General features: G+C 38.5%; 1 protein-coding gene across 3 annotated transcripts in view; it reads left to right on the top strand.

Annotated features, from left to right (window-relative positions):
- Window positions 1-10,899, top strand: part of HELZ (helicase with zinc finger) — an 84,681-nt gene extending 73,782 nt beyond the window's left edge. For all 3 annotated transcript variants that reach the window (XM_062010707.1, XM_062010706.1, XM_062010708.1), the window contains 6 exons: window positions 196-272; window positions 437-1,004; window positions 1,387-1,627; window positions 2,799-3,312; window positions 6,182-6,434; window positions 9,251-10,899. In XM_062010707.1, coding sequence (XP_061866691.1) covers window positions 196-272; window positions 437-1,004; window positions 1,387-1,627; window positions 2,799-3,312; window positions 6,182-6,434; window positions 9,251-9,582 — 1,985 coding nt within the window. In that variant the 3' untranslated portion in view covers window positions 9,583-10,899. The remainder of the gene's footprint in view (window positions 1-195; window positions 273-436; window positions 1,005-1,386; window positions 1,628-2,798; window positions 3,313-6,181; window positions 6,435-9,250) is intronic.
- The last annotated feature ends 1,660 nt before the right edge of the window (window positions 10,900-12,559 follow it).

The raw sequence follows: 12,559 nt of genomic DNA, 5'->3' as shown, positions 1-12,559 counted from the left end.
CTCTAGTGATTGAAGATAATTAAAGACCAAAGTGCAGAGGTTAAAGGAAAAGTGTTATTTGGGTAAATTCTATTGTGCCCATGATGTTGTATATGCTATACTAGTAAGTCTAAGCTTTCCTGTGTCTAGGAAAAAAACCCACCAAATAATCGTTTTCCATTGAAACAAATTAATTAATTAATTCGATGTTTTTAGGTAAAAGTGAAAATGCTGCTGGGCCTGAAATCAGTAAAATTCGAACACCTGAGAAGAAACCTGTGGAATCCAAGCAGGTGGGTTTGCCTTGTTTGGCTTTGGTTTTAGTTTCTGATTGCCTGTTTGTTTGCTTTTTGTATTCCCTCTTCTAACAAATCTGTTGATTGCTGCCATGTTTCTTTGCTTGTTTGGTTTTTTTTTCAATGTGAGTTTTCAAAGCTTTTTCATTCTCTTTTTCTAGGTTGACTTAGAAGCAAATCCTCAGAACAGAAGCCCAGAGTCCCGTTCCAGTGTTGCTTATCCTAATGCTAAATTCCACCGCAAAGATAATCTTAACCCTAGGCAGCTGAACCTACATCTCACCCCACCCCACTCGCAGTATGCAGTTCCCAATCGCCACTTCCAGCACCTCTCACAGATACCCAGGCAGCCATATCCTCTGCAACAACAGCAAAACCTTTTAAGTCAACAACAAAATCATTTGCCTGAACAACAAAACCAAATGCCACCCCAGCAAAGCCAGGTAGTTCAGCAGCATAATCATTTGAATCAGCAGCCTCCACAACCTTCGCAGCTTTCCCCTGCTTACCAGGCAGGCCCCAGCCAGTCTTTTTTTAATAATCCAATTCCCCACCGACCACATTCTCCTGCTGTAGATGCTGTGATTTCAGAACAACACCCCCCACCTATGTTACAAGAAGTCAGTAATCCTTTGAGGCCTATTGCACAGCACAACCCCGTTCTGCCAACCCACTTGAACAACTTCATTGAAGAGAATCCGTCAGGAATGCCCTTAGGGGACACTTTAGGTAGGTGACTTTTCTTTACTTAAATTTGGAGTGTGCAATTATAACTACATTGAAGTGAAAATGAAGGAGGTATTTACCTTTTCAGGCGTAATGCTCTGAATTGGGTCATTGTTGGGTTAGTTTCCATAAGTAATGTCATTGAGCATAATTTGCTGCTTGAGGCATGTTTGAATATTCAGCACTTTATTAGAAGATTCATGTTTATATGATTTTCCATATGATTTAAATAACCTGGTTATACACTGCAATGCAGTTAGTGTATAATAGGCCCTGGAATATACAGACTGTCTAGAAAATATTCTTCTTCTGAATTTTTCTTCTGACATAAAGATCTTTCCAAAGAGGCATTAGATAAATATTTTTTTTAAAACTATTTTTATAGATCGTATGCATGGAAATGTAGCTTTGGAAACAATAAGGCAGCAACAACAAGCCAGGTTACAGCAATGGAATGAACATAATGCCTATCTCAGTCAAGGCACTATTCCATATCAACACCATCACCATCCTCATCTACCACATCTTCCTCAGCAACCAATTGGATTGCATCAACAGCAGCAAGTTAGGGCAAACTGGAAACTTGCCAGTAATACAGAAGATGAAACAGAGGCAACATATTCAAGGTATTTGTTTACTGAGTCATCAGAGCTTGTATAAAATTGAGCAGTGGGCACCTATCTGTAACACTGTGATCAAGTGTGAGACACTTAAAGGTATTGCTTTTTGCTGCTGTTATTATGAAGGTTAAAATAGTTGGCAGGCTGACTTAACAACTATGCTTATTTATTGTGTGTTGTGCTTTATTCTGTTAGCATATTGGGTAGTAAAGCTGTAGTGGAAAAAATACTTTTATGGAGCTTTTCAGTGCTGTATTTATGGAATAAGGAATGGATAGAGAGTAACAACCTTGTGTTTGTGAGAGGTGTCTGAGTGTAGTTAAAGCCTGTTTAAGTTTTGAATCCTTCAGATTGAATTTGCAGCCTTAGATTTATGTGCTTGAAAAGAAACAAACCAACCCCTTCCCAAACACTGCTCCTCAAGAAAACCTAAACTTTCCTTCGTTTTCAAAAAGCCTTTGCTTTTAAAAGCAGATTTAAAGAAAAAAAAAAAAAAGAGCTTAAATTTGAGATGGAGCATTAGAGGGCAAGAAAGTAAGCTGTTGAACATAAACAGAAAAAATTGTTCCAGTGGTCATCAGCTTTAATCACGTGTATTGTAAAGGCTGGATTTTTAAATTGCCTCTGTTTGCTGTCATCTCCCACTATGCTTTATTTTCCATCTGGTTTGTTATAGCCGTGGTAAAGCATTTAAATGCTCTGTTATCTGACTCTTTGAAGTGCTGAATTGAATATTCTTGACCATTTGAAGAAGTTTGGAGGTATATGGTGCGAGTGAGGGGAATCCCTGATTGTTCTGGTTTTTGCCTTTTAAAGGGGTTAAAATTTTCTTTAACTGTGTGAAGTTTTTTACTTTGTGTAAGAAAACAGGAAATCCTTCTCTTGGTTGTCTCTTAAGAGATAACAAAAAATTGATTCTTCTAATTGAAAAGGGAATCTCAAGAGTTATTAAAACTTTGAGATGATTCAGGTAGGTATTTCATCCAATTAATCCTCTTGTGCCTAATTTCTGATTGCTCATAGTCATATCCTTTGAAGTTAGGGTCAGTAAGTGCAAAGATGAGTGTATTTAAATTCAGTGGTTTGTGCTTTTGAGTTTTCTCCACCTCAAAAAGAGTGGGATTTCAGGGAAACTTTTTTTTTCTCTTTCCTGATAATGTTTATTCTGTCAATACAGATTCCAGGATTTGCTCAGAGAACTGTCACACCGTGATCAAAGTGAAAGTCGGGACTTAGCTGAAATGCCACCCCCTCAGTCAAGACTGTTGCAATACAGACAAGTTCAGCCCAGAAGCCCACCAGCACTCCCTTCTCCTTCCTGCAACTCTAACCACAGTGGTCACTTTCCTAACTTCACTGAAAACAACAGAGACATTGAAATACCCAGTAACCCAGCATTTCAGCAGCATTTACCCCAAATCTACAATCCCCCTTTCTCAATGCCATCTGAACATATAACCCCATCTCCCTTGAAATACCTGCAACCTGATGGATCGTGGACTTATGCTAACCTACAGCAGAATCACCTTATGGGGCAGGGCTTTCATTATGGTATACCTCCATTACCCCACAGGTCGCAACAAAACCCTTTTATACAGATACAGAATCATCAGCACGCAGTCGGTCAGGAGCCATTTCACCCACTCGCATCTCGAGCAGTATCTGCTTCTTCGCTCCACAGCTTAGAAGAGGTAGGCATTTTGGGGTTGTGTCATTTTAATAACAGATTCTATTTTCAAGTGGTTATGAGTGCAAATTACCTCATGGATTGAAAGCTCACACTGGGAATTTCTTTGAGGTAAAAGTTTTCTCTGTGTCTCCTCTGTTCACCCCGTGCACGTTCGTGGTTCTCATCACTGGAGGTAGAACGTTTTCTCTACTAAACAGAAGGTCTTGGCTCTTGGAATGTTACTCAGGGTTTTGTTGCAATCATTGCTCTGTTATCTGCATGTCATTTATCTGGAGTCCAAATTAACCACACCCCAGGTGAGAACTCGTGAAAAGACTCTGGAAAGTCAGTTTGAATAAGCCAGACATTTGGCTCAGTATTAAACTGTCAATATGGTTGAGTTGCTTTTCAATAAATGTGAGACCAGAGCAGTACAGTTGTTTCAACATGGTACAAAAACTGATTTAATAAACTCCCTTGTGGCCTGAGCTAATTCTATATAAAGCTATCCTGTGTATTTTGGAGGCTCGGTGTTGGAAAATAGTGCAGAGATGTCCAGTTGTGCTGTATGTGTGTGTCCAGCACAAACCCTGTAACACCAGAGCTGGCTTTGTCCCTCTCAATCTTCTTTTGTTCTGGACTCTAAGGCTGTGTGTTATGGGATGCAGGCTATGCAAACACATGCAAGCAGTACAAGTCATGTTTTGAACAAGAGATTTTGATCCCTGTTGGAATCTGCAGTGCTAAGGAGTGTGTGATATGTAGACATGAAGTATGCTGGAGCCAGACTGTATTCCAGGAACGTCAGAATACATATTCTCAGATAATGTTGCACTGACTGCTTGCAATCCAGCATTTGTACATGAGGTTAAGTGGCTTGTTTTGTGATGCATTTCTGTTGAGGTTGTTATGGAAGTTGTGGTGGGGGGATCCCTGCTCATCACTTTCCCACATAACACGTATTTCTCTTTCGACTCCTGAAAATACAAATTATTTAGTTTATGTGCCTGAGCAAAATAACTAACATTGAATTCCAGTGCCTTTTACATATTTCTGTCTTATGCAAATCCAGAGAGGTTAATGGAGTCCTCAGGCCGAGCTGCAGCTGTAGAAGGATTTGGTTTTCTAGACACTTAGAAATTCTGTGTCTCGGTCCATGAAGCCATCCCACCTTGTATAAAATGTAATACTTTGTGACAACGGTTAATGCTGTCAGTACAGCAGGACAGAGGAGCAATGGCTTTTCAGCAGGAATGAACTGATAAATATTCCTATAGAGTTGGTGACAGCTCCTGCTATTTGAAGACAAATAGAGTGAGCCTTTATGTAATTAGCGCAAATTCGCTTTAGCTCTTATTTCTTCTTCCTTTCAAAATATGTGACAGGGATGCCAAATGTAGTAAAAGTGTTACATGACAGAGACTTGTTTGTAAAGTTTCTAAGACTGCTAGTTCATCCTGGTAGCTAGGACTGAATACACACAGAAATCAAAGTGGAGTTTGAGGTTTATTTTTACCAGGATCCCTCACATAAGGCAGGTGTTGGGGGAGATGTCATGACTTTTGGTATCCTTACTAAACTGCTTTATCAGTCACTATTTATATAAAAGTGTTTGTTGACTTGATACTTGAAAAGCTTTTGCATCTGTTTAGTCAAACGCGACTTGAACTGCGTATCAAAGGGAATATTTAAGTTATTCTGTCTGGTCTTGTACTTGCAAGTGTCCAGAACTTTGATAACTTCCTGATTACTTGCCTAAATTCCCTGTTAAAGTCAATAAAAAGTGGGGTATAATTGGGCAGTAACTTCTGGATTTGGTTTTTTTGTTGTTGAAGAATACCCACAAGAGAGTAGAGTGCCAGGATACCCGAGTGCTGTTCCCTTGGTGTATCATAATAGCGTGGTGGCTCTAATGAGATACCACAGTTTTCTTTCAAGCACTCCTTTCTGTCCCTAATTTTTATGGACTATATAATAACAATATCAGGTCACTGTAAGTTATTTGATGTTTATTCAACGGATTTTTTTAATGACATTTAATTAAGATGTTTCCTTTTTTCCTGTAACAAGTACAGATTTACTCCTATGACTTTTCTGTATTTATGCTCTTGTTGCTGTGGTGCAGAAGGGAGCAAATAGTGGGTTTATTTTTGCAAATAAGCTGTAACACAACAGACTTGCTTTGAATCTTCAGGAAGTTGAGAGAGTCTTCAAATCTGAACTCTAGAAACCAACAGGTTCATTTAATGGAGCTTCTGCTGTTTTTCTTCTACCTGATCAACAGGGTTTATGGAAGCCAATAATTTCTATGGTTTCAGATCAAATTCTCTGAATTATTTCTTCTGAGAATGTGCTTCTCCAGAGCATTTGTTTTGTGTGTAGGTAAACAACATCCAGTATATAGATGTGTCATTCTTCCCTAAAATCCTGGTGTACAAATCACTCATCCTTTGGAAAGTAAAAGGCATTTTTTTTTTCTCTCTGCATTGCAATTGAACATTTTCTTTTCCTCCTCTATGTTTCTATGCTTCCTTTGCTTCCCTTCTAAACTCTGGATAGCTTCCTCCTCACTGTGTGATACATTTCCCATGTAGGAGTGAGAGATGTAAAGGTTGATAAGAGTTAAGGAATCTCAGTTGATACTTTTTGCACTTCCTTGAAAATTCTGTCTGTTTTGTGTGATTAAAACACATTATCGGTGACTGCAATATAATACTTCTCACTTGAAAGGCATTATATGCTTTTCTAATGCAAAGATGTGGGTTTTTTGGGTTTTTTTTTTGGTAAGATATTGCAGGAATAAAAATTAAATGGAAAAATGGTACTTGATACATGCAGTTGAATAAAAGGAGCAAAAAGGCCTTGTTTTTGTTTTCTGTTTTTTCTCACAGTATGAACCAAGAGGACCAGGCAGGCCGTTGTACCAAAGAAGAATTTCCTCTAGTTCAGTCCAGGCTTGTTCTGAAGAATTAAGCACTCCTCAAGACAGTCTTGGTCAGTGTAAAGAGCTTCAGGACCACAGTAACCAGTCATCTTTCAACTATTCATCACCTGAGTTGTGGGTAAACTCCTCCTCATCTGCCCCATACCCAAACATTCCATGCAACGGAGCCAACAGAGCAGTTCCACCTCGGGAGTTGTTAGGTAGGTTACAGTCTTGGTCTTTGCTTCCCTACTTCTCTCTCTACTCCATTAAGTAGACAATTTAGGATGGAATGAGCAAGTCTGAATGAAGGTGTTGGTGGTTTGGTTGTTGTTTTGTTTTCACCAAAGTAATGATGAAGTTTTAAACTCTCACTGTGGAAGAATCACACTGGAACTTGGCTTCCCTGCTGGCAGTAGCAGTGCTGATTGATTTAGCAGAGAGAAACTAAATTAACTTCTCAGTGATTAAAAAAAGCTGTGAGTAGAGAGTTGGAGCAGTGCAGCTACTCTTCTGTTCTCCATATTTTCAACGTTTGTGAAAACCAAATTTACCAGGACAGTCCAGTTTGTTCTCCACGATTTTGCTTTAAGGATCTCCAATAGCAATGGGAAGAGTATTAAGTAAAATATGAACAGTCTTTCAGTGTGAACATTAAAACCACTTAATATTGTGAAAAAAATCAGCTGCTTTTATTGCCTTTCAAAGATCTAGTTGCTTTGTTCCAATTTTATAAACCTAAAACATCTTGTAATGTCACAGTATAGTAACTGTGAAGTAGAAAACATGCAACATAGGCTGGATGAAAAAAAAGCTGTTTACATCCCTGAGAGCACTCAAGAGTTAAGTGCGTTTTTCATTTGCAGAGCGTGAAAATGTTGTTTTATAAAACCATATTTATGGCAGCATCTTTTGTGCTAAGTACAAAGCTTCCAAGTTCAGGGCACCTCCTTCAATCTATTTATATTTTTACTGAAAATCAAGGAGCTGAATGCATGATATGATGTGGCATCAAGAGTGGCATCTCCCTCTGAAGTTGCTCTCTAGACTCTGTGGTTATTTAGTAGGAGCTCAGAAACCTCAGAAAGTGGGATCAGCTGATGCCACATTTCCTTGCTTTCGTGTAGGCTGATAACATGGTTGTGAGCAAAATCCTCAGAGGAAATACATGTATGTAAAAAGCACCATATCTATACAACTGCTGTCAAATGATAAATGGTGATGAAAGGGGCAAGTTTTGACTAGCATCTGCATTTGCTACAAAAATATTTGTTGTTGTAGTTAAGCATGGATTCTGCTTTGTAATAAAAATGTACACAACATTGCCTTGTGTCTAGTTCATGCAAACAAACTCCATTTTTGAGGCAGTGCTGGTTCTCTGCATTTACAGCTCACTGGCTACGAGGATCATATTTAAATCCCAAATGTTTTTTATCATGCTAAGGGTTAATGACCAATAACTTCAGTGTTTCTGGTTACTATTGATTTTTACCTGTGAAATAAAACCCAGTGGGAATGAGAAGCTCTGAAGTATTGCCTGTATTCATTGTATGAGAATGAGCAGTCCTGACACCACCCTCTTCAAGGGCTTATGTTTCCTATGCATCAGAAATGGCTGTGGCACAAGTATTTGGTTCTATCACTGTGGGTTTATGGAGTGCAAGGAGAGCTGCTGTGAATTGCTCAGTTGTGTTACATGCAGAGACTTCTCAAAACTGCAGTTTGCAAGCAGGATTTGCATTAATTTTCTGTTGATAAAGGAAGTTATTTCAGTTCTGATTCAAGATGTTTCTTTTTTTTCTTGTGTTACACACCTCTGCCACACGTTGCTTTTACCTCTGGCCCTGCCTGTCATTACTTGTCCTCTCTGTGGTTACACTTGCTTGTGTTCTTGGCTTGTTTTTTCAATTGTAGCAGCCCTAGCAAAACTAGTTTGCTTATGTTCTTTCCATGTTCATTCTTCTGTGGGTTGGATTTTTTTGGAATGCCTGTGTGTGACCCTTCCACGGAGAGGCTTAACGATATACTTTCATTTTCTCCTTCTCTACTCACATGGTACATTTTTGTATATGCACTCTAAAAATAACATTATACATTTAAAGATTGAAGTAACTACAGAATATCTCTTTTTCCCAGCTCCTAGGCTATTTTATATAGAATGTACACCAGCATTTCAGTGTACAGTTTCTCTAGCTATGTAAGACAGCAGAATTCTCCAGACAAAAGTGAGATACCTCATTAGGATTCAGGAAATTCACTTGAAAGTAGTTTTATACCCATGGTTCAAAGCACCTTTTTTTTTTCTGATAGTTACAGGAGCTGTTAAATGTGGAGCAGGAATGTATCAATTAGCAGGAATGCATTCAGACTAGAATATCAATAATTAGTTGGTTGGCATTCAGGAACCTGAATTGCTGTTTGAGAATGAATTATATATGGTGCTGTAAATTTTAATTTCAGCCTATTAAGCTATAAAGCAAGAAGAATGAAACACTCTTTGTGCTGTCTCAGTGGATAAAGTGTTTAAATTAGAGTATATCCCATTCTGAAGCAGGTTACCTTCAGTGCATCTGCTAAATCCGCCTGTGCGGAATTGCAGGGTCGGAGTTATGAACCATGTAGGTACAGGCATGTGGAGAAGATGTTTAATCATGTTGGGCTTCTCAGTGTGGCTGATAAAATAGTGCAAGATCCAGTAGTTGGAAAGGAAGCCAGAGGGAGCCTTGGCACAGGGTGTGGGGTCTCCTTCTCTGGAGGTATTAAAAACCTACCTGGATGCATTCCTGTGCCCCTGATTGAGGAGGCTGGACTGGATGATCTCTAGAAGTCCCTTCCAACCCCTACCATTCTACAATCTGAACTTAATTACAAGGAATTTCCTAGGAGCTAGAGTGATTGAACACATTAAAATGGTGGTGGGATGGTTACCAGGAGAGGTAGTTTCAGTACTCCTCAGTACTTGCCGTGGGCTCACTGCAGATAGATTTCCTAACTCAGAACCGTTCATTTAGACGACCTCTGGTTGTTCCTTTCGCAGCTCCACCGAAGACGGTCAAGCCCCCAGAGGAACACCTGAAGGCCGAAAACATCCAGCTCTCCAATTCCTTCAACTACAACGTGCTGCAGCATCTTGGCCAGTTCCCACCGCTCATGCCCAACAAGCAGATCGTCGAGTCCAACAGCAGCAGCCAACAGAACGCCGGTGGGAGCAAACCAGTCATGTCCTACGCAAGTGCTCTGCGGGCTCCACCAAAGCCCAAACCTCCTCCTGAGCAGACAAAAAAGAATAGCGACCCTTTGTCTTTGTTTCAGGAACTTAGCCTAGGTAGTTCATCAGGTAGCAATGGCTTTTACTCCTATTTTAAATAACCAGATTATTTTTTTTAGAGAGAGTTTAATTTTTATTTGTGTCAGTAGCTCTCAGATAGTTGGGCCTTCACCTGTAGTTGCAAATATTCCCTTTGTTTATATTAGTAAATATATCCTCACTTACTTGCTTTGCTGCTAGACTGGCAACTAATTCTCTCTTTTTTTTAACTATATTCCATTATTTTGCTTTGATTTGATTTTTTTTTGGATGTGGGTCAGTTTTTTGGAAGCTTTTCTGTAGGAAAACAAACACACACGTTATATTTTTTAATTTGTGTCATGTTAATGATCTGTTGAACTAGCAGCTCAGAGGTCACCTGTGCAACTTCAAAAAAGGTTAAAAAAAAAGAGGAAAAAACAGAAAAAAAGGAAAAAAAAAGTTTGTCTAAATTGTATTTAAGAAGATTGTAAGTAGCATTTACATTTATTCAATAACATTAGCATACTATGCTGGGTTTCTGTACCAGAAATGGCCAGTTAATGTAAAAATGTATGTTATTTCTGCTTAAATTCATTTAATTTCTTTTTTTTTTTTTAAATAAAGGTGCAGCATCTTCTAAATCCTTTCAGTTTTATCAGCTTTTTTGTGAAGAGATGCTGCATTCTCAGACTTTTCTAGTTTTAGATTCTGTATGATGTGGTATTGTATTTTCCATCCACTGTATGGTAAAGTCAAGGCATTCTTTGCAGACACCTATGCCATTGTTTGGAAACATTCAGATCAAAAGTATTGATAGACTTTAAATAAACCTAAAAATGATTAAAAAAAAAACCCTAAAAAAAAAAAAAGCCCAAAAAAAAAACCACTATAAAAAAAGCCAAAAAAACACCAAAACAAAAAAAAAACCAGAAAAAAACCAATAAAAAAACTCTACATTTTATTTTTGGACAAGCTGGTAATATAAAGCTTGTTTGAAAAGTTAATTTGATAGGTTTTTTAAATGAATCATGAAGCTGAAAAGAAATTTTTAGGTATGTTGGTGCTTAGTAGATTTAATAACTATTTTAAAAGGAAAAAAAAAGCGTGAATTTAGTAAAAGACTTTTTTTGTTTGTTTTGTTTAATTTTTTTTCCCACTATGCATGTGTAAATGTTTGTAATCTGGCTTTTTCCTCCCCCTTTCTCCAGTGGTATCAAGAATTGTGCCGCTTTAAGGTTTATTTTTTTTTTATTTCGTTTTGTTTTCCCCGGTAAAACTTTTGGTACATGATTTGATGTTTACATTAAAATGTGACATTATACAAGGAAATTCAGATATTTTGCTAACTGTTTTGTTTTGAGGAACATCATTAAAGAAGAGATTTAATGTTTGTCAAAGCTGTATCCAAATGAATCGATATCTTTTGGGGATAAGAATGGTTGCCAGATTATTTCTCTCGGTGAGTTCTGTTAAGTTCTCCACAAACCTGGCCCTTCGGCTTGAAAAAATACCCCTAAAATTATGAGCTAATTGAAAACTTAAGAAACAAGTGAATGAAAACTCAGAAGATAAACTTTGTCCATAAAGATTTGTGGTCTTGCACACTGTCCATACTTCTGCGGCTGGGGAGACAGAGGGGTGTTTGTATAGTTCCTCCAGAGAAGTTCTTCTCCTTTTACACTTGAAATAACTTCAAATCTGGGAAATATTTTCCAGGGACTGAGCTGGGTGTAGTTGCAGTATTCCTCCACTTATGCCAAACAAAACCTAAGATGTTGTAGCTGTGTGGGGGGTGATTTCAGATTTTTTACAGCTGTCCATGGGACACTTTACTAACGAGCAGTGGCTGCTGCTGTATTCAATCAGATTTTTGCTCTGGTTACAATCAGGTTTGGTTTTGGGGTTTTGTTTTTGCATTTGACTTCGTGTTTTAAGGCAAGGGTCTTTATGTAATGGGCTCGATTTAGACTCAGTACACTGCAGAGGTTTGCATATAAATTTTTTATTATAAATCTTTGCTGGTTTATGGTTCAGAAACTTATCTGAAGAACTTTTTCCTTCTCTTTTTGTTCTTTGGTGTAAAGAAAATCACGCGCAACTCATTAATTTATTTCCTGATGTCTATACCAAACAAAAGATGCTGGGGAAGGGGAGAAGCCCCTGCCAAGTTATGCTTAGCACTTCAGCATATGGCATCAAATCAAGAGGACCCAAAAAAAGAGTAGAGGCCAAATTCTGCAACCTTGGATCAAGCAAAACTACTGTTAAATGGGTTTTTGCAAAGCTGACAGCTGCAGAAATAGGTCCATGGGAAATTCATTTGCAGGGGCCGGGCCTGTGCTTGGCCTAAGTTAGCCTCAGCAGAACTGTGCCAGTTGTCCTCAACAGAGCCCCTGGCACTGCTCTGAGAGAAGAGGCATCTGTGTGCCTGAATGCTGTAGGCTGTGAAGAGTTCTTGCTGAGATGCGCAGGACTGTGGCAGAGGAGACGTAGGGTTCAAATGCACTTCGCTTCGCCGAGTCGGCGTTGGAATTTCAGGGGTTTCAAAATCACTCATTTATATGGAGCAGTCTTTTGATTCTGTTCACCATATTTGAATATTAAACTAATAAACATCACTTGTTAATTTACTGCTATCTGTCAATCAGTTAAGGGGGAGATGGTCGCATCTCACCACATTTTGTTCTGATTTACGCTGGCATTTTATCTACACTGGAAACACTGTGGATGAAGGAGCTTTTCCTCTCTGACTTACAACTTCAATTCTATAACGTTATGGAAATCCCTGCTGGGTTTGGTTATAAGTTTTCATAAGTGTTTCATAAGTGACAGGAGCTTGAGAGTGGTGTGATACAAATGTTCTGACCATCAGCTTTGGAAATGTTCAGCAGGAATCAGTTATTTTTCTTTCACAAAAGGTTATTTACTTTGAAGTGTCTTGTATATAGCCCTGAGTGGGGTCTTTTGGGGTTTTAGAGCAAATTATCCAATGTTTGTTGAAATGATAGCTGTTAAAAACGATCCAAAACTGTATTGTAAACTCTTCTAAGGCTTGAG

The sequence above is a fragment of the Colius striatus genome, chromosome 18, assembly GCF_028858725.1.
Source record: "Colius striatus isolate bColStr4 chromosome 18, bColStr4.1.hap1, whole genome shotgun sequence".
In the NCBI taxonomy this organism is placed as follows: Eukaryota; Metazoa; Chordata; class Aves; order Coliiformes; family Coliidae; genus Colius; species Colius striatus.
The sequence above is the reverse complement of the archived record's forward strand: the minus strand, read 5'-3'. Positions and strand labels throughout refer to the sequence as shown.